Source organism: Podarcis gaigeae, assembly GCF_964106915.1.
Source record: "Podarcis gaigeae genome assembly, chromosome: 7".
NCBI lineage: Eukaryota > Metazoa > Chordata > Lepidosauria > Squamata > Lacertidae > Podarcis > Podarcis gaigeae.
Window position 1 is genome coordinate 38,007,967 of NC_139683.1, and position 19,916 is coordinate 38,027,882.

Genomic DNA, 19,916 nt, shown 5'->3' on the forward strand with positions numbered 1-19,916 from the left:
ACATGTACCAGACCTTCCGGTGCATTTCAGTTTTCCTACAGTTCCTAAGCAGGTTTCTCACATGTTAACTTCCTATATTTCCTAACACTAGATTGTTAAGGTAATCTTTATCTGCGATCAGCTATGCTGAAACTTTATAGTTGACAAGCTAACTAAATAGGCTTTGAAGCACCTCACAATCATTCTTATTGATCAATCAGTTATATTTCTCAAACCAGTTTATTACTTTTGCTTATAAATCTTAATTTACAACATTGCATTCCTTTAAGTTCAATTACATTTTAAATACAGACAGTGACCTGTGCAGGGGTTATGTTCCAAGGTATTGCACGCTTACATGAAATTGTGTATAGTCAGAACAACTATTGAAAAAGCCTGCAAACTCCCCATTCTACCCCTTTTTGTGACTTTTGGGTCACTTTGAGTTTGGTGTGATGTGTACATGCGCAGTCACACACATATTGGACATGCCTAAAATGGTCACTGCCTGTATAGTCAGAACACATCACATTCAATGACAGGCGGCATTGCCAGAGTCTTTTCTGGATATCCACCCCCTTGGTATTTATACTTTAATTTTTTTGCCAAGTATGGAAAGCTTGGCAATTTTTATTTTCCAAGTATGGAAAATTAAGTGTGTAAGTTGTGAGCTTTAGCGTACATGTTGTTGCATTTTTGTGGTCAATTACCAGGTCTCCATTAGGTACAAAAAAGATAAAGTGGCAGTGCTATTTGCAAAAGAAAGCAGGGGGCTTTTCAGTGGAAATGTAAAAATTAAAATAAAATAGAAGCTGTCTGCTGAATCTTTATTGGCAGAGCATTCTAGAACTGTGTGAGTGCAATTTCTTATTGCTGTCAGGTGAGCTTTACCAACTTTGGGAGATGACTAACAATGCTCTTGCAGATGAACTCAATGATTGAGCTGAAATATAAGGTACCCTGGATCTCTCAAGTTGTCCAGGGCTTTGCGAATCAATGAACATGACGTAGTAATAAATGGGCAGCTAGTGAAAATGTTTTAACGGTGGTGTCACGGTGTCGGCCATGCACCACTATCTGTATGGGCTACCAAAGCAGCCCTAAGGGCAGCCCCGTATAGAATGCATTACAGTAATCCAGCCTTTAGGTTACCAACACATATAATGGCAGTGGCTGCCGAGACCACATAACACCGGTCCTGAAAGACCTAAATTGGCTCCCAGTACGTTTCTGATCACAATTCAAAGTGGTGGTGCTGACTTTTAAAGCCCTGAATGGCCTCAGCCCAGTATACCTGAAGGAGCATCTCCACCCCCATCGTTCAGCCCGGACACTAAGGTCCAGCACCGAGGGCCTTCTGGGTGTTCCCTCACTGCGAAGTTATAGGGAACCAGGCAGAGGGCCTTCTCGGTAGTAGCACTCGCCCTGTGGAATGCCCTCCCACTAGATGTCAAGGAAATAACTATCTGACTTTTAGAAGACATCTGAAGGCAACCCTCTTTAGGGAAGTTTTTAATGTCTGATGTTTTATTGTATTTTTAATATTTTGTTGGAATCTGCCCAGAGTAGCTGGGGAAACCCAGCCAGATGGGAGGGGTATAAGTAATAAATTATTATTAATAAGTTATCACTGTGCAAGAAAAGCTGTAGCTGGTGAACCAGATAGAACTGGTAAAAGGCATTTTTGGGTTCTGATACCTGGAAAGTGTAAAGTTTCCTCAGCCCTCTGCGATGGAATTTTATTTTATTTTTAAAGGGCTAGAACGAGATGTGGATGTACTGCAAATCAAGAATTCTGAGTTCCCACTTGCCTGTGAGCTGCTACATATCTAGGCAAGTGGTTATTTACATGTCTGGCTTGAAAGGTGGGTGAAGGTTTTTTTTATTTTTTATGTTTTTGCTTTAACAAACTTTTATTACATATGTACTCCGGTATTCCTCAGGATGATTCCTTTTATGCTTACAAAAATCTGGTCAGGTGTGTTTGACCGAAAAATGGGCACAATATTTCATTCTTTAAATGGACTACAGAACTGATTTAGGATTCTGGTCTCCTTCGTCCAAGCATGACACGTCATATCATGATTCCTTTTAGGGTCTCATCCACACCTCCATTTGTCTCGCTGCTTTTCCCCAGAGAAACCCCCAGTTTACCACTGAATCAGACCAAATTGCAATTGGGTTTTCTGTGGATTGTTGTTTTTTTCCCGATTCTGCAGTCAAGAGTGTGTTTCCTAGGCAAAAGCTGGGGGGCAAACACATAGCCATTCAGACCCAGGCCTAGAAAGCACGGGACAAGCAGAATACCACTCAGACCGGCCCCATTTTTTAAAGACACAGAACAAGTGGACGAGCTCTTAGTTAGGTTGTACATTGACTTTTATTCACATTTATAATTATAGGTGCATTCCCACGTTTACAGGCAGGGATGGCTGATGTCTCCCAGAAGTGGGAATGCTATAAACCCTACCAGTCCTGTCAAACTACCCCTAACCACACCTTTACATGGATCTTTTTTAGTATTCTACCACAGCTCTGTGAATTGAAGGTACCTCTTATCAATCATAATATCTAAACCCACGTTCAGAGACAGTATAACTCTCCATACTGGATGCTAGGGACACTTGCAGGTGGGAAATAGAATCATATTCATGTCTTGATTGTGAACAGAAGCATCTGGCTAGTCACCATTGAAAACAAAGCTGCACTAGACTTCATCTGATCTAACAAGTCTGTTAATACTCTTATATGCCCAGTGTTGTGGGTTGTTTTGTAATATTTTGAACAGGAAAACTTTCTGGTTCTATAAACGTACTGGCATTTGATCCAGTCTGTTAAAAGCAAAACAAAAAAACCCTGCAGAAATATGCCTTAATAAATATGTCCAAAAAAATGTAAACTGAAATATATGATTAAGAAGCAACTTCAGTAATATACAGATGTCTCCCAACTTGCGCACAATCAGCATGTGTGCTCCTGTGGACACACATGCCAAAAATGGCGATAAAAAAGGGCAGGGCAGAATGGATGAATCCCCACTTGTGTGTGTCCCGGAACAGAACCCCCGTGTAAAGTGGGGATTCCCCTGTAGTTTAGAAGTTATATCCAAACAAAGTGCAAGTGTCATTGGGGTGAGGGAAATGATTATTTAGATATAAAATCACAACTTGATATTATACACTTCATTTTACAATGTTATCATTTTGAGATAGAGAAAATGGCACTGTGTTTTTATCTTGATAACCAAATGTGGGAGGAACCTCACAAAACAGAGTTTTTCTCTCTTTTTTTGTCAAAAGATTCCTGCATTGCAAGGAGTTGGACTAAATGACCTTCACAGTCCCTTCTAATTCTATGATTCTCTGAAAAGCCTGTCCAGAGGAATGGGATGTCTCCTGAATAGTAGCTTCAGTGACATTGCTTTTTGCAGGCTGTGCTGGTGCCAGATAGTAGTACTACACCTGCAAAAATCTAAAAAAAATCAAGACTTTTATCACAGACACGTGTGTGTTGATGACCTTTCGCCATTATCTCAATGTTGGCTTTGATGCATTGTGGGGAAACCCAACCAGATGGGCAGGGTATAAATATTAAAATTATTATTATTATTACCATCATTATTATTAAGTACACTAAATATGTGCAATGTATTAACAATAATACATTGCTAACTTGAACATATAAATTGTATTTGATGTGTGAAACTTTTTTGTAAATAATTAATAAAAATGTACTGGAATAAGTATTACATTTTGGTCTTCATGTGTTCACCCTAATTAAACAATTTTGATATGAAACCAACTAGAATAGGAACATCTGTCTGAATGGAAGTGTTCGCTTTGATAAGTGCTGTTTTCATTCTATTTTAAGTTGTGGGAAGAGAGAATACTCTCTAATATTGTGTATAACTTATTCTTGAGTCAATCATACACAATATCAATGCATAAATGTTGAACAGTATCTCTTTTGTATAAAGTAAACAACAATAGTGAATTCAACAGTAACTATATTTTTGATTTGTTTTCTTGATTGTATTCTAAAATTCCTAGCCCATCCCCAGTGGAAATAAATAAGTTATTTCTTTTAGTACTTCTAACATTTCCCAGACATTGTCTGCTCTGTTTTTTCTTGCTTCCTATTAAAACTGTTTAGATTGCATGTTATAGTTTTATATTTTATGATTGTATCTATGGTGGGATGACCATTTTTGGTGAGAGTCTGAGGTGGGGTTGTCAAACAAACCATGGTTAGGTAAGGCTGCAGGATTTAGACATAATGACAAACCATAGTTAAAAACAAATCATGATTCATATGCCAACAACAAACCATGACTTTGTTAGTCTAACCATAGTTAGTCTGCTGGGCATGCTTCAGATGGCTGAACAAATCACACTGCCTATATAACCCATGGCTTAGTGTTATATGTGAATAGGCCTTTGAAATTAATACAGTAATCTTTTCATTTTAAAGCTAATCTTTGTCCAACACATCAAAAGTAACATTGTTTGCCTTGTCAATTTGTTCTCTCTAACGTAAATGGATTGAGAAATTGTTTTGTTTGTATTATTATTGCTACAGTTTATTAGCAGCCCTTCACCCAAAGTCCCAGGGCAGGTTACAACAGTATTAAAACAGTTTAACAGTACTTAAAATTAAAGAAATAAGGTGGATCCTTAATTTTTTTTAAAAGAATTTGAATTTGATCCATATTGCAATTCATACTTGCAGATGAGGGAGCAAGTTATGTGTAACTGCCCATCATCCCTTTTCATAACTGGAAGCCCCACTTCAGGGACATGTATGATTGGTGAAGAGACAGGATGGGGGAAGAGTGCTTAACTATTCTTCTAACTGATACTTCTTCATTCAAATCATATGCATGCATGCACCCAACCCTCAAAGTGGAACTCAAACACTTGTATCTCATCTTTGGAGTTATTTGGCTTATGGTATTGCTGTTGCTTATGGAATTACTACCTTTTGTAACTACACCATTATCAGTTACGTGCATTAAATTAAAAAATAATGGTAAGCTGGTCTGCATTGACCATTGTAAAGCATGTTGATTCCGTGTGCAAAGGACTGGAAACAAGTGAGTGAATCAAGGGGAAGGAGCAGAACAGGGAATGAGGACGCAAACAAGAAGAGTAGTGAAGATTGATTACATCTGACTTATCATCCCTCTTGGTTCTCATGTAATGGCAGTGTCTCACAGAACATTCTTCCTCTGGGCACATTCAGTTACTTGGATCCTATGTGCAGAACTGCTCCTGGTGCTGTTAGTCTGCTGAAGACTAGAAGATTGCATGCAGCCAGAAAGAGGAGTGTACTGTTGGGCAACACTGTTGTTTTAGCACCAAGGGTGGGAGAAGACTATATTAGCTTTCTAGGTTATCTCCTCTTCTGACTTGCTGTCTTCTAGTCCTGTCTAGAGACAAAATATGTTGTTCTATGCATGCAGAATATCTAGATCATGATTACTGTTAATTATTGTTATATACCATAAAAAGTATGAGCACAGGCTATTTTTCTTTCCCATTGACATCTAGTTTTCTAAATCAACCTCTTCACTAATGTCTAGCCCCTTCTGCTTTGTTTTTCAGATCAGCAAAAATGGGAAGCACTGGATTCTGGTTTGCTCCTAGACATGTCAGTGGAACTGGTTAAGACCAAAATCTGAAGGTTTTTCTTCGTTATCCATCACCAGGTGTGCACTGAACAGAGGCTACCATAAATCTGTTTTGAGTATGAACACCTTTTAAAATGGTACAAAATATATAAAAGTATTGTTTTTTAACGTAGTTTTTAAATGGTTTCTAATAACTTTATCATCCATCCTATAGTTGTGAAAGAACAAATATGAATAAGTAATAATATACTGAAGCTGAAAATAGGCATTGTGACTCAAAAATTTTTCAGCTGGTCTTTGAGAAGTGTAATATTTGAACATTAATGTTAAAATCCTGTCTGCATTGCTCAGCCTGTACATCCACAATTGAATTAGCTTATCTAGATAGCTAGAAATAATAAGCCAGTGAGTTGTTTAATCAGAAATTTATTCCAGGACTAGCATAACCAAATTTAAATGGCTGGGCTTCAGAGGACCATATGCAATGTTCTACGTGTGCACTAGGGCTTTACTGATCCTCCCTTTCTACTGAAGCTCCTTGCGTGTATCCCTCTCCTTTCCCTCTCTCTCCTCCCAGCTGCTTCTAACGGTTAGGGCACACTCTGGAGAGAATTCAGTGAGCACAAGGTGGTGCAGTTGTAAGGGAAGATCAACTTCCCCACCCTGGTACTCTTGGAAGTGCTTTACATGCATGCACACGCCTCTTTGGATCCTGCCTGCTGAAACTGTTTTTATATGAGGACATAGTTGCACTTAATTTATTAGTATTTGCATCATCGTAATGAATTCAGTGGTTAGATTCCAGAGCAATAAAGATCTTTCTTATTCAGCACATAGTTTCAACTCTTTAAATTAAATGTTCTTGAGGCCTTAGCTAGATGTAGTAGCAGTAGACTTGAGCATTCAAACATGGGTCTGCAGTGCAACTCTAAAGCACAGTATATTTAAAGTGAAAGAGGATTGCTGAACTCATTGTCCCTAGCTTTTGAGCCCCACAATCCATTACCTGTAGCTGAACTCATAGACCAAAATGAAACGTGGCTAGGGGGACTGGTTTTGGTTGCCAAAAATAAGAACAAAAACCTGTTGCTGGGCCAAGGGCTCAGCATTTCTCGTACTGGTTTTTCTCTTTCAGTCATACCCCTCCTGCTGTACAGCTGGACACACCACTACCTGTGGTCCACGGTGCAGGTGATTGTGCTATATGTAGGGTCTTGAGATAGTCTCACCCTTTTTTTTTTAAGTATAGCAATTACACACACATGCACAAACATATATGGTTAAGCCTACTCACAACTTCCTGACAGCAAAAGGCAGTAGTTCTAGTTCTTTTCCAAGGTACTTCTAAGGCCTTACAATTTGTTCAATGTCATCACTGTATTGAGACAAATCCTTGAAAATCTTACCACTAAATCTATGTGGGTAGATAAAATTGCAGTTCACTATAGGTGTAGCTTCCTTTATAGGGCTTGAAGATGCCATAAGGCTACGGAATTATGATGAAGCAGTAATCACCATGAGATGTTATGCTTTCTTTCTGAATTCATTAAGTATTTCCATAAACACTTCTTGTAGTTTATTATTTTTTTGTGCTCACTTAGGTTTTGCAGTTCATTCACTTAATACTTTTATAAGAACCCACAAATGAATTTTGGGAATGCATGTTCTGCTTCCCAGTTCCTACTTAATCATATTTTCTTAATTAAACATTATTGGTACCAATAAGGAAAGGTTAGAAAGATGGCAGGCAAAAAATTTAATGTACTTTACTTTTCATTTGTAGTTTGACTTGCACTTGTTTGCTTTTGTTGCTAATTAAGGGACACAACAATTGGTCACTGGAACAGCTTCAGTTCCTTTTCACTTAGGACGTCCTCAGAGTATCAGTATCTGGCACAACAAATAGGGGTATGTTATTCAATTTGTTGTGGAAGATGCATTAAAATGTACCATTTTATCAAAAAATGTAGTCCCCCACCCCACCCCCAGGTGTGTGTTTCATAGTTGCCCTTTCCTCTCTGCTGTTAAAAAGCTCTTAGAACTATTTTGGGCTTTCCCAGTGGCCTAACCATGAATATATGAGAGATCAGCAGTTCCCTGAGAACTTGAACCCTGAGGTTTGAGCCTTCTCAGGTGGGTCTGGCTCCCACTATCAGTTTTGGGCTAACTGTTAATGGTATTGCAACTGCACCAACATATTCAATAGCCACTTTCTTAAAAATGGTCTTAACTATGGTTATAAACTGTGGTTGATGCTAAGTGTGGTTAATGAAATTGCTGATGCAGGCATAAAATCAATCTTAGCAAGCCCTAAATATCAGAGGCTAGGGATGCTCACTCGGGAGGACAAGGGCACACAAATTTGCATTCTGGTCCTGACTATACAGCCATGATGAGGCTGCTGTACAATAGGGGCATTCAGATGAACACCACCACTTCCATGACTTCCAGAAAGGCTTTTCATGAAGGGCAGGTGGCTGCAAGGGGGTGGAAGGGACAGGAAACTTGCTGTCTGCGAACTTCCTTAAAGTGTAGTGGTAGCCAAGCCTAAAAATCTAGAATTTAATGTCTGTAGAGGGTTGCTCCCCAAATAACCAGCTGAATCTGCTACTACCAGGTTTTAGCATGTGGATAAAGCATCCTGGAGATAATTATTACCACTTTCCCCAAAGGGAGGTATTTTTTCCTTATATCATTTATCTAGTTCATTTAGAAAGAAATTGGCACAAATTATGAATAGCAAAATCATTTTCTTTTTACAATGTGAAGTGCAGAAATCAATAAAATAATAAAAAAACATGCTAGGCTAATCTATACATTTTGCCATTCCCAGTCCCCCAAGAAGTAGGTTTATTTTTTTTTTCCACTGATAGATGTTTTTAAAACAATATCAGGTTTTTCAAAAGTTTATATACAGTAAATATTTGGGTGGTAACTAGGTGTTCATTAGAATGCATGGTTTGTTTGAAAGCACCAAAGATTTTACAGACAATCGTTCAGTTAGGAGGAACTGGCCTAGTTTGCATATCACTGTAAGCCAAGCTGTGGCTTATTGCAACTGCATGAACATGTTGGCTCCAGAAGAGAGCCTGGCTCCTCCCCCAACCTTTTAGCACACAGTGGTGCAACAGCTGAATCAAGGTTCAGCTTAGTGTGTCTTCTGAACCTGGGATTTGTCCTTTGGTTACAGATCGTGGTTGAGGAGACATCATGATCTTGGGTTGGGATGCCATTCCATACTGCTAAAAGGCCTTGGGAGGAGCAAAGCAGGTGTGAGCTTCTTTCCAGGAGCCGTCACGTTCACTTGGTTTCAGTAAGCCATAGTTTGCTTTACCATGACATGCAAACTACACCACTGAGTAAATCTTATTACGGTACCTTCTATGCTTATGCTTGTCTTTCCTCATAAACCTTTAGTATCTGTCAGTTGCATATCTAGCCTCCAATCTGTTTCCTTAATAGCTTCTTTGGCCTTGCTATCTATGATCTCAGCTTAGTTTTAATATTTGAAAAACAGTACTGTTAGGAATAGAGGATTGCAGAGTGCTCATGGTTACTAAAAGCAAGGATTAGATAACTCTTATAGATGTTGACATACTTGTGCCCATATAATTCCTGAGCACTAAATCACCACAGCTTGGCTGTCAGTCAGATTCTTATGTAGCTAATATTAGGGTCTTCTACACATGATGAACAATTGCATGGTACAATTGCATGGAATGCAATTTGAGGATTTGCATGATTGAATACATTTATTATTATCATCATCGTATTTTGAAGTCTCTGTGCATAAATAACTATAAGGTCAGAAGACACTGAGTTAGATTAGACATTATAGTTATCTGTTCACAGGGACTTTTCCTTGGCATTTTGTATTCTGCAGGCAATAAAAAAAATTATGTAAGGCTATTCATACTTGCATTTCCCCCAAAGTTCTGTAGTAGTATAGTCATGAGAGTGCTGTATCATGCACCATTATTTTTAGTCCAGTTTACAGTGCTGCTTCAGACTAGATTCCTTTTGAATTGTGCTTTTTTTTCTTCAGTAGATGGCACTCATTTAGCAATATCACTTTGATTTGATACAAGATAAGAAACTGTTTTCTACAGAAAAATAGGAACAGTTACTTTTATTTAAGGCTTAGATAAATTCTTGCAGTACTACTACATTGCCTCAAGAACCTCAAAAGAATGGCAAGATGTAGTTTCAGCACATATGTGGTTCTGTCCATCCTGAGCAGTGAATTATGAGCTGTGATAAATAGCTTAAATGAGCCTACATATATTACATTAGACCAGCTGAACCTAATTTTATATAAGCTTTATTCAAAAACATCACATAGCAAGTAAACTTCAAAATTAAGTGTAGTTACAAATAGTTGTTTCTTATTTTTTTTTCCAGTCCCCTTTTGCTTTCTTTAACGACCACATGAAACTTGAGAAGCCATCTAAAGCTAAATCATTTAGTGGAGTTGGGCAATTCCCAAGTGTCCAACAAGAAGGCCTGGTTTAGGCTGCGATGGCCACTGTCATTCCTGGTGATTTGTCAGAAGTAAGAGATACCCAGAAAGTCCCTTCAGGGAAACGTAAGCGTGGTGAATCCAAACCAAGAAAAAACTTTCCTTGCCAACTGTGTGACAAGGCCTTTAACAGTGTTGAGAAATTAAAGGTTCACTCATACTCTCACACAGGAGAGAGGCCCTACAAGTGCACACAACAAGACTGCACCAAGGCCTTTGTTTCTAAGTACAAATTACTAAGGTATTAAACTCTATTTATTTTTCAGATTATATTATCATTTGTTGGCCATTTTAAGCTTTGTAAACGTATATATCTGTGTACACTTCAGCTGATTTGCAGGGAGGAAATGTTAGTTAATTTAGACATCAGATTGTAGAAGTATAAACTATAGTGCATAGTTTTACAAGCTAATATCTTTCAGTCTTTGTGTGTGTTTTCAAAGAGAGGTTTAAAGCTTTTTTCAGTTGTATAAACATGTTGCAAAGAAGTGTATGAATTGAGCGTTTTTGCTATGAGCATAATTGAAATAATCATATATAATGAAATATATTATTAAAATAACTTAAACATCAAACTAAAATGTCAATTGAAATGAAATTGCTTGTAATGTGTGATTTGGTATATTTAAGTATGACATCTAATGTCTATAGTGATATGTCTTCTGCAAAATATTTGTTTGAAAAAAATAGTTTAGTATTTAGCTGCCATTAAATGAACACGTGTACTTTTTGATCAAAATAATTACTTACAGAATATATCTGTGTTTCAAGGCATATGGCTACTCATTCTCCTGAGAAAACCCACAAGTGTAATTATTGTGAGAAAATGTTTCATCGAAAAGATCACCTAAAGAATCACCTACATACACATAATCCCAATAAAGAGGCCTTTAAGTGTGAAGAATGTGGAAAGAACTACAACACGAAGCTTGGGTTTAAGCGTCACCTGGCTTTGCATGCTGCAACAAGTGGTGACCTCACCTGTAAAGTATGTTTGCAGACATTTGAAAGCACAGGGGTGTTGCTGGAGCACCTAAAAACTCATGCAGGCAAATCATCAGGTGGAGTGAAGGAGAAAAAGCACCAGTGTGAACATTGTGATCGTCGGTTTTACACCCGAAAGGATGTCCGAAGACACATGGTAGTGCACACTGGAAGAAAGGACTTCCTCTGTCAGTATTGCGCACAGAGATTTGGCCGGAAGGATCACCTAACACGGCATATGAAGAAAAGTCACAACCAAGAACTTCTGAAGGTCAAAACGGAGCCAATGGATCTACTAGACCCATTTCCTTGCAATGTTTCTGTGCCTATAAAGGACGAGTTACTTCCAGTGATGTCTTTATCTTCCAGTGAACTGACATCAAAGCCATTTACAAACACTTTGCAATTAAATCTCTACAATACTCAGATTCAGTCCATGCAGAGCTCAACATCTGCACACCAAATGGTTGCCACATCATTACCTTTAGGAATGCCTTGTCCAATAGATATGGAATCTGTCCATCCTTCTCACCAGCTCTCTCTAAAATATCCACTCAGTTCTACCTCATATACAGTTTCTATGACTGATAAAGAGCAGCCATTGAAAGGGGAAATTGAAAGTTACTTAATGGAACTGCAAAGTGGTATGCCTTCTTCATCCCAAGATTCTCAAGCATCTTCATCTAAATTAGGGTTGGATCCTCAAGTAGGGCCACTAGATGATGGATCTGGGGATGTTTCCCTTTCGAAAAGTTCAGTTTCTATTAGTGAACCTCTAAGCACCCCATCACTGGACTTCTCTCAGTTATTCAATTTTATACCTGTAAATGGACCTCCTTTTAATCCTTCTGTTTCTGTAGGAAATCTTGGAATGAGTTACACGCAAGAGGAAGCACATTCATCTATGTCGCAGCTTCCTCCACAGGCACAAGATCCACATGACCCTGGTAATGGTATAGGTCTTGGGTCTTTGCATTCATTATCAGCAGCTTTCACGAGCAGTTTAAACACAACCACAACCTTACCACGTTTTCATCAAGCTTTCCAATAGGGTGAAAAATTGCCTTGTGACAGGTTTATTTGTAGAAATGCCTTAGATTACTTTTATTAATGTAGTGCCTACTATGTCATTTGTAAATCTACTTTTGTACAGTACCAATCTCATTAAGCCAGTATGAAATTCAAATTAACTTTTAAAATATTTTGAATGTGTTCATTCACAGTTGTTTACTCTGTGTTGGTTTTTTTAAGTCTCTGTATTCTCACTGCCAATAGACCCACACTTAAAAAAGGAAAAGGAAACCATTCCCACTAAAAGTTATGTATCCCTTGTTTAAAATTTCATTAAGATCTGATAATTCACTTTGTCAATGGAATTGTGGCTATTTTGATACTTTCAAGACTAGGAACAAAACATTACTGTTAATACAGATGTCTGTGAAAAATTCAGAATATTTTTGCCTTGTTCATGAACTAAAAATCATGATTTATAAATAAGGAAATGTGTTACTCTTGTATGAGAAAGTTTTTATGTGTAGTCTTCTTCAAAGGTCTGAAGGACCTACCACTTACGCTTAAATAACTTCACAATAATAGAGAGGAAGAAACCTCTCACTTAAGTGCAATTACAAAGTATTATAATTTGGTAAGAAAAGTATACCTGATTGGGTAGTTTTAAAAGAGACAAAATGTAAGAGCTGACCTTCAAATAAAAATATTGGATCGTATTCAACTAAGTTTTTACTCAGAGTAGACTCTTTGAAATTATAGAACATGATTAAGTTAGGTCTATTAATTTCAATAGGACTATTCTGAGTCAAACATGGTTGAATACTGCTCACTGGGTATCCAATGAGTATCCTAAGTATCCAATGCTTTCTGCTCACTCACTGATGAAAGAAATCCATCAGCAGAGTGGAGGAAGGAAGCATCGGTGGCAGTTTCTCTTCTCTCCCCTTCAGTTTCCCTGAACTCCCCTGCACCCCCCACCATCTGTGCCAGACCCTCCGGACCAGATTTACAGCAACCATTGTGGGGCAGGGAAGCTGCACTGGAACGAGGAATTGCTAACAAGTGCCTTCTTCCAGTTCTGCTGACTAATTCCTTCAGTAACTAAGCAGAAAGCTTCAAATAAAATCCATTTTAACGTTACCTTTTCCATAATCTTTTTTACCAGTCTCATCAGAAAGATGGGGTGAAGTTGAGAGAGAAAGTTTTTTATATGATGTCAATTTGATGTTTAGTTTGCAGTCAAATAATGAATGTAAACTGGCAAATACATTTTTCCATATGATCATTGGAGCAGATCTCCTGAGTTATATTTCATGGTGTGTAATGTCACCCTAAGTAACAACGCAGATGGTAATCACACTTACCACGCCTGGGTATTTGGCTAGTGATTTTTCTCACTGCCAATAATTAATAACAGGACTCTTAGGAGTGAAGTAAAAGCATATTGCTTATGCCACTTTTACCTAATATAAAAGGGTGTTTGGGAAAACTAACAACAAAATGGCTACTCATGCTGTATGTCAAAGTGCTGTTGCTTTTCAAAATGCCCTCTTATATTCCCTACCCCAATAACCAAAAGAGGGAAAAACTGTGATATATAAATGCAAAATGTAGTTTTGCTGTAACTTGGTAACATTCTATTCCTTGACATAATTATCTCCAATCATTTGTGTAAATGAATACAAGGTTTTAAGTGGTTGACCTTAATATACTTCACAGAAACAAAAGTTGCTCCCATTAAGGAGCTTTGGCTCCCAATATTTGTATCATTAGTTCCTACTTTTTTATCGTAGGAACAATATGCAGGTGTGATTTTACTATTTTATACTGATGTATTTAAATTTTATTACTGAATGGTAACTTTTTATAAATGTTTATGTTCCAAAGGCATTAAAAAGGGGTGTATTAATAAGGAAAATACAGTTTCAAAATTCTGCAAGCTGCTCCAATATGCTGGGAGAAGACTTTCTCAAAGTAGACATTAGCTCTGCTGCATGATTGCTTCCTTTAGTTTCTATGAAACAGGTTGCTTAAATACAGCTTTAGTGGAATGACTTGTTCAATATTGCTTTCCAGCCTTTTAGCACCATCATTTTAAGGGAAGGGAGAGGAACACATCAGAAGAAAATTGGAAATATTACAAACTTACTTTATGTCCAAATGACAAAGCAAATAGAAAATTGTTTAATTGTGATTATGATTAGTAGTAGTAGTAGTAGAAAAGATGGATATACTATCTCTTGAAAGGAGTCATGTCCTATGAGAAAAGTATACCTCCTTCCATGCTGTTTTGGTAGATGTTGAAGGAATTCAACACCTTTCAGAATCGGTACCTGAGGGACTGGCCTTCTCTGTCCCATTTTTTTCACACACTCAGTAGTTTTGTGTGTTACTGGGGAAACACCAGCAGGTGACTATTTGAAAAAGCTGTTCACCCATTTCAGAAGTGAGTTGAACTAGTTTTAACCTTTTATTTTCTAATAGAGGCTTACCACTACATTGCTTATGGTGTTTGACAGGGATGGTATGTACAAAGCATGTCACGACAATATTATCTGTTTTCAGTGTTAGTTGCTGGTTAACTCGGTTTTTTTTAAAAAAACAAAAAACTAGTTTTTCCAGTACTCCTTAATACATATGAAGGCTCCATGTTGTTACGGCAGTTCCCTCAGGTTGTAAGATGGTTTTAATTAGAGACACAGGTGCACTTCAAATTATAGTAGTAGGGACCTCTGACAAGATATTGAACCTCATTCAGTTAGTACTTCAGCAGATGGCTACACCTTGTGTTTCTGTCACTGAAGTAAGGTGTGGGAGTATATGGAAGCAGAATGACAGCGTAGGCAATATTTACGCATTAGTGCTTTATGACTATCATTTAGGCAAAGTCATTATTGGCAACTTAAAACTGTCAATGTTAAAGCCTATTTTGTAGTTACCAGGTTAATTCTTAAGAGTGGAGTGTGGTGTGTGCTGGCTGATCATGCACCACACTTTGTGCAACTTCTAAACTTCTGCTATGGATTTAAAAAAAATATTATATATATAATTTGCTTGTGTTTATTAGTAGTGAATTGTGGAATAGAGTGATTTATTCATTTGGCAGTAGAGGTTTTCAAAAACCATATACTGACTAAAAACATGAGCCAGACCTGATTGCTTTATTAAGCTAATAATGAATGTTAAGAGTACATATTTTCAGGATTTTTGCCTAGTGAGCTCTATGTATTGTAGGCTGTTTTTGTTGTTGTTTTTTAACTAAAGCTCGATCAACTTCTGTGTTACACATAATACAAGATATAGCACTTTCAAAAAGAAAACCTAAATCTTATAAAAGAGAATTTCTTACAGGTTATGCTTTCTATTATTAAAAAAAACTTTTATTATAATTTTTCAAGTGCCATTAGATGACATACGTGGGCCTTTTGGTATAATGCTTTGGGTACAGAATGGTAAACATTGTAACTTTTAACAGGTACATCTTAAAAATGTTTTTGTATCAATTTGCTATATTGCACAAAACCAGTGTGTCTTTTTAAAGGGTTTTACAGTGGATTCCTAGGTTTACATGTTTCTACTGCAGTCTTCTACTGCCATTTCATACCAGTCCAAAAATTGAATAGTCAACAATAGTTAAGTGTATACTCTGAAATCTTAGAGGTTGCAGTCATGTGCCCACTAATGCTAAGTAAGTCCCATACATTTCAGTGGGAATTACATGTGTGAAATCAGGCACAGGAGCACATAGCTCAATCCTATGTGTATTTTACTCGGAAGACCCACTGAATTCAATGGAATTTACTTCCAAGTAAGTGCGTGTAGGATTGTAACCTTCAGAACATTTAAGATGCAGTATTGGAAAGATATGTCCTACCATAGCTATGCTGCTGCTGGAATTCAACATAGGGTTGATCCTGTGCCTTTTAGTATAAAGAGAAGACTTAAGCTCTTAATTATTTGTCTCATACACTGGTTTAGCAGCTTAAAATAACGTGCCTCTTAGTAATAAAGTCTATACATTGTTTGCTATGAAGTATGCCATGTAGGTTCAGCTGCCTATCTGCATTCTGTCATATTACAATGAAAACAGCCACTTATTTGATACTATAGAGGAAGACAATTTAAAGTGATGTCACAGTAATAAAAAAAGAGTGTTTATAGTCCCCTAACTCTTAAAGGGGTGGTCATGTGCTGGAAGGCCATGGTTTGTTTTTTTTGTAAGTATTTAACCCTAAAATTGACACAGGACTATTGCTAACTGCATGCAAACACTTTTCAGTCTAAGCTTCAGTGGTACAGTTGAACCAGAATGAATGTTTATTTTCTCAGAAACACTCATGCAAATATATTATAGTGGATCATGCTGCTAATATAACTTGGGATACAACTCCTCTCATGGTGCTACAGACCTCCCTGTCTCATTCAGACTGATGTATTTTTATCCATAGAGAAAGGCCTATACTAGATTTATAGATGTATGATATATTTTTATACTGTGACTTAATTTGTCATTAATGAATTTTGTACACCACCATGTATTCATATGCACTTGCAAAAGGAGAAACTTGGACATGTAAATTTGTACCCAAATGAACTTATTCTCAAAACTAGAAGATGATAGATGAAATGGGGGGCTTTTGATATGGTGTGAAGTGAAGAACATACTTGTTTTTAAGAGCCCTTTGAATATTAACAAACTGGGGGGAAATATAAAAAGAATGACACCTGAATCTGACTTGGATTGCTGAAACTTATATTTTTAGATAGTGAGAAATGTTTGGACTTGTGTGCTAAAATGTTTAATGATACAGATTTTGAGTCAAAATAGAAAAATGCATTCCAGACTGAATTTGTGTATTTCATTTAAAATTACTATCCTGTGATATGGGAAATTGAGTTGCTTATCATGTATATGTACTTTAAAATGTATTCACAAACTACTGTTGTATTTGTATAAAATATAGACAAAAGATTGCATATATATTTTTGTGTATAAGCTCTGTAAAATAGCTATCACATTATGAAGCTGCAGCAGAAATTCATTTTAGACATTCATATCCAAAGAAACAGACTATTTATTGTCCACATACCCTGATAAAAATATAACTTGCTGCTATTAAACAATAGTGCTGCAGCTTCTTGTGGCCTACAGTGTTATGTTTGCTGTACAAAAATATGTGAACTCCACAAAATATCAATAAAACAGAATGGTTTTAGTTATGTACAAAATATGCCTGGAATTAAGTATGATGGTGCGTGTGTGTGTGATTATGCAAAAGGCTGTGAACAACATATTCCAACAACCTTTCTTATTTGCAGATAGTAAATTGACAGCTAATAGAAGATTATGGGTACCCTCAGTTCAAAATTTGGTTATATTACAAGTCTCAAAAATGTCTCTGGCAAAGTAGTGACATCATTCCAAATTTAGGCAGTATCAAGATTTTGTGTCTGGAGCTGACAGGTTTATCTGAACCATTTTCACCATTTTTTAATTCATCATATCATTGGTTAAAATTACTGTTGCTTTAAGTAATTCTTTATAGTATGTGTAACTAAACTGTGGCCCTCTCAGATGTTGTTATATTACAACTTCCATAATACCTGACCATTGGCCTTGATGACTGAGGCTGATGAGAATTCCGTCCAAAAAATCTGGAGGGTTGCAAATTAGTCACCCATACTTTACAGCATTATAATTATGCTACAAAACATTACCCTTTTAAATATAGATTATGAATCATTTTATAGCAATGGAACTATGCTGTGCATAGTAATCTTCAAAGCCATAACAGTGATGTAGCTCATAGGTTTCCTTGGGTGACAAAGTCACAGCTGCCTTCCTCTCTTTCCTGAGTGCATTGCCAGAAATGCTTCCTAAACACAGGTTTTCTATATAGTGCTTACAGGTACCTACTCTTGCAGTTAGTAAGCATGGGACAACAGTTAACATTTAGGCCTGTCTGCCTTCTTTTTGCTAATAGCAACATCCATCTGCAATGGGTTCTACGTGGGGCTACCTTTCAAGGTGACTCAGAAACTACAACTAATCCAGAATGCGGCAGCTAGACTGGTGACTGGGGGCGGCCGCCGAGATAACATAACACCGGTCTTGAAAGACCTACATTGGCTCCCAGTACGTTTCCGAGCACAATTCAAAGTGTTGGTGCTGACCTTTAAAGCCCTAAACGGCCTCGGCCCAGTATACCTGAAAGAGCGTCTCCACCCCCATCATTCTGCCCGGACGCTGAGGTCCAGTGCCGAGGGCCTTCTGGCGGTTCCCTCATTGCGAGAAGCAAAGCTACAGGGAACCAGGCAGAGGGCCTTCTCAGTAGTGGCGCCTGCCCTGTGGAACGCCCTTCCAGCAGATGTCAAAGCGATAAATAACTACCTGATTTCAGAAGACATCTTAAGGCAGCCCTGTTCAGGGAAGTTTTTAATGTGTGATATTTTAGTGTATTTTTGGTTTCTATGGAAGCCGCCCAGAGTGGCTGGGGAAGCCCAGCCAGATGGGCGGGGTACAAATAATAAATTATTATTATATTATTCATTTGGTATGCTGAATGAGGAAACCCAGCAAAGTTCATTACAAAGTACCCTGTAATGCTTGGTACCATTTCTCAACTTTCTTTCCTTGCCACTGGAATAAATATGCCACTGCCTCCTAGCAGAAACACCAGTAGCCACTATTTGCGGTACTGCATTTCTCCAACTATCACAGATACTGTTCATGTTGGCTTGTAGCATTTTAACTCCCTATAGAAAGCATGGACTTTTTGAATTGAAATCATATTGACTTTGCAAAGATTATGGCAGAACACCCACTCTGTACATGATGTGGTACTAAGTCAGGTCTGCTGAGGCTTGCTGTGTAACTTACTTTCTACACCCATATAACCATCCATTATACAGGAAGAGAAGTAGTGGTAGACTAGCTGCCCTTCAGCTACTGATCATCTCATTTTAAGACACAGTTCCCTAGGACACAGCCTGAAAACCATTTGCTCAGATCTGTTAATGTCTGCAAAAACTACATGCTGAAGATACGGAGAAGATCAGAGCTTAGTAGTACAACACATACTCTGTATGCAGAAGGTCCCATATTCAGTCCTGGTATCTTCGGATGGAGTGAAAGAGAGCCAGTGAGTATAGAAAATACTGAGCCAGATGGACCAATGATCTGACATGGTATATGGCAATTTATGTTGACAAATGGATATAACAATCCTTAAAAGATCAGTTTCGCAGGTCAGACTGGAAAGGTGAGTGTGGCTGCCCACCTGTTAATCACATGGCACCAGATGATTGGTAGGTGGGTACCACTGCTCACCAATCAAAATCCCTTGCAAGGGGTTTTGAAATGCTCAGCAAGCTGCTAGTGGTCAGATGTTTGGGAACCTGCAACAGTTTCAAAGCCCTTTTGCTGTTTGCAAATGACTTGAAGACATGTTTTAATAGACAGATTAAACTATATTGTATTTCACCATAGCAAGTGTTTAATATAGTACTTATAAACTTTGTTCTCTTTTGCTTTTGTTTTGGTGGTTCTCACATCACCTGTTCTACAGAGCAGTCCATTTAAAATATTTCTGAATAAAACCTCAGAGCTATCCAATGCTTGGATGTAATCATATTGAGATGGGGTGGGGTTGTATTCTATCATTCCTACAATACAAATTTATACATTATTTTTTTCATGTCTGATGAAAGGAGTACTAAAATACTGAGGAATTGTACAGTTTTAAATTGTTGATTTCATCAATCGGTTTCATCAAAAATTCAAGCCAGACAAAA

The 19,916-nt window shown here is 37.6% G+C and overlaps 1 protein-coding gene across 29 annotated transcripts in view; it reads left to right on the plus strand.

Annotated features, from left to right (window-relative positions):
• Window positions 1–17,351, plus strand: part of PLAG1 (PLAG1 zinc finger) — a 34,919-nt gene extending 17,568 nt beyond the window's left edge. For 10 of the 29 annotated variants that reach the window (XM_083747862.1, XM_083747873.1, XM_083747885.1 and 7 more), the window contains 4 exons: window positions 1,742–1,844; window positions 5,583–5,686; window positions 10,010–10,368; window positions 10,899–17,351. In XM_083747862.1, the coding sequence (XP_083603988.1) occupies window positions 10,127–10,368; window positions 10,899–12,162 (1,506 nt within the window). In that variant the 5' untranslated portion in view covers window positions 1,742–1,844; window positions 5,583–5,686; window positions 10,010–10,126 and the 3' untranslated portion in view covers window positions 12,163–17,351. Of the gene's footprint in view, window positions 1–1,127; window positions 1,845–5,582; window positions 5,746–8,798; window positions 10,369–10,898 lie in introns of those variants that run through there. The other 19 variants (XM_083747870.1, XM_083747872.1, XM_083747874.1 and 16 more) reach the window with 15 other exon arrangements.
• Window positions 17,352–19,916: the final 2,565 nt, after the last annotated feature.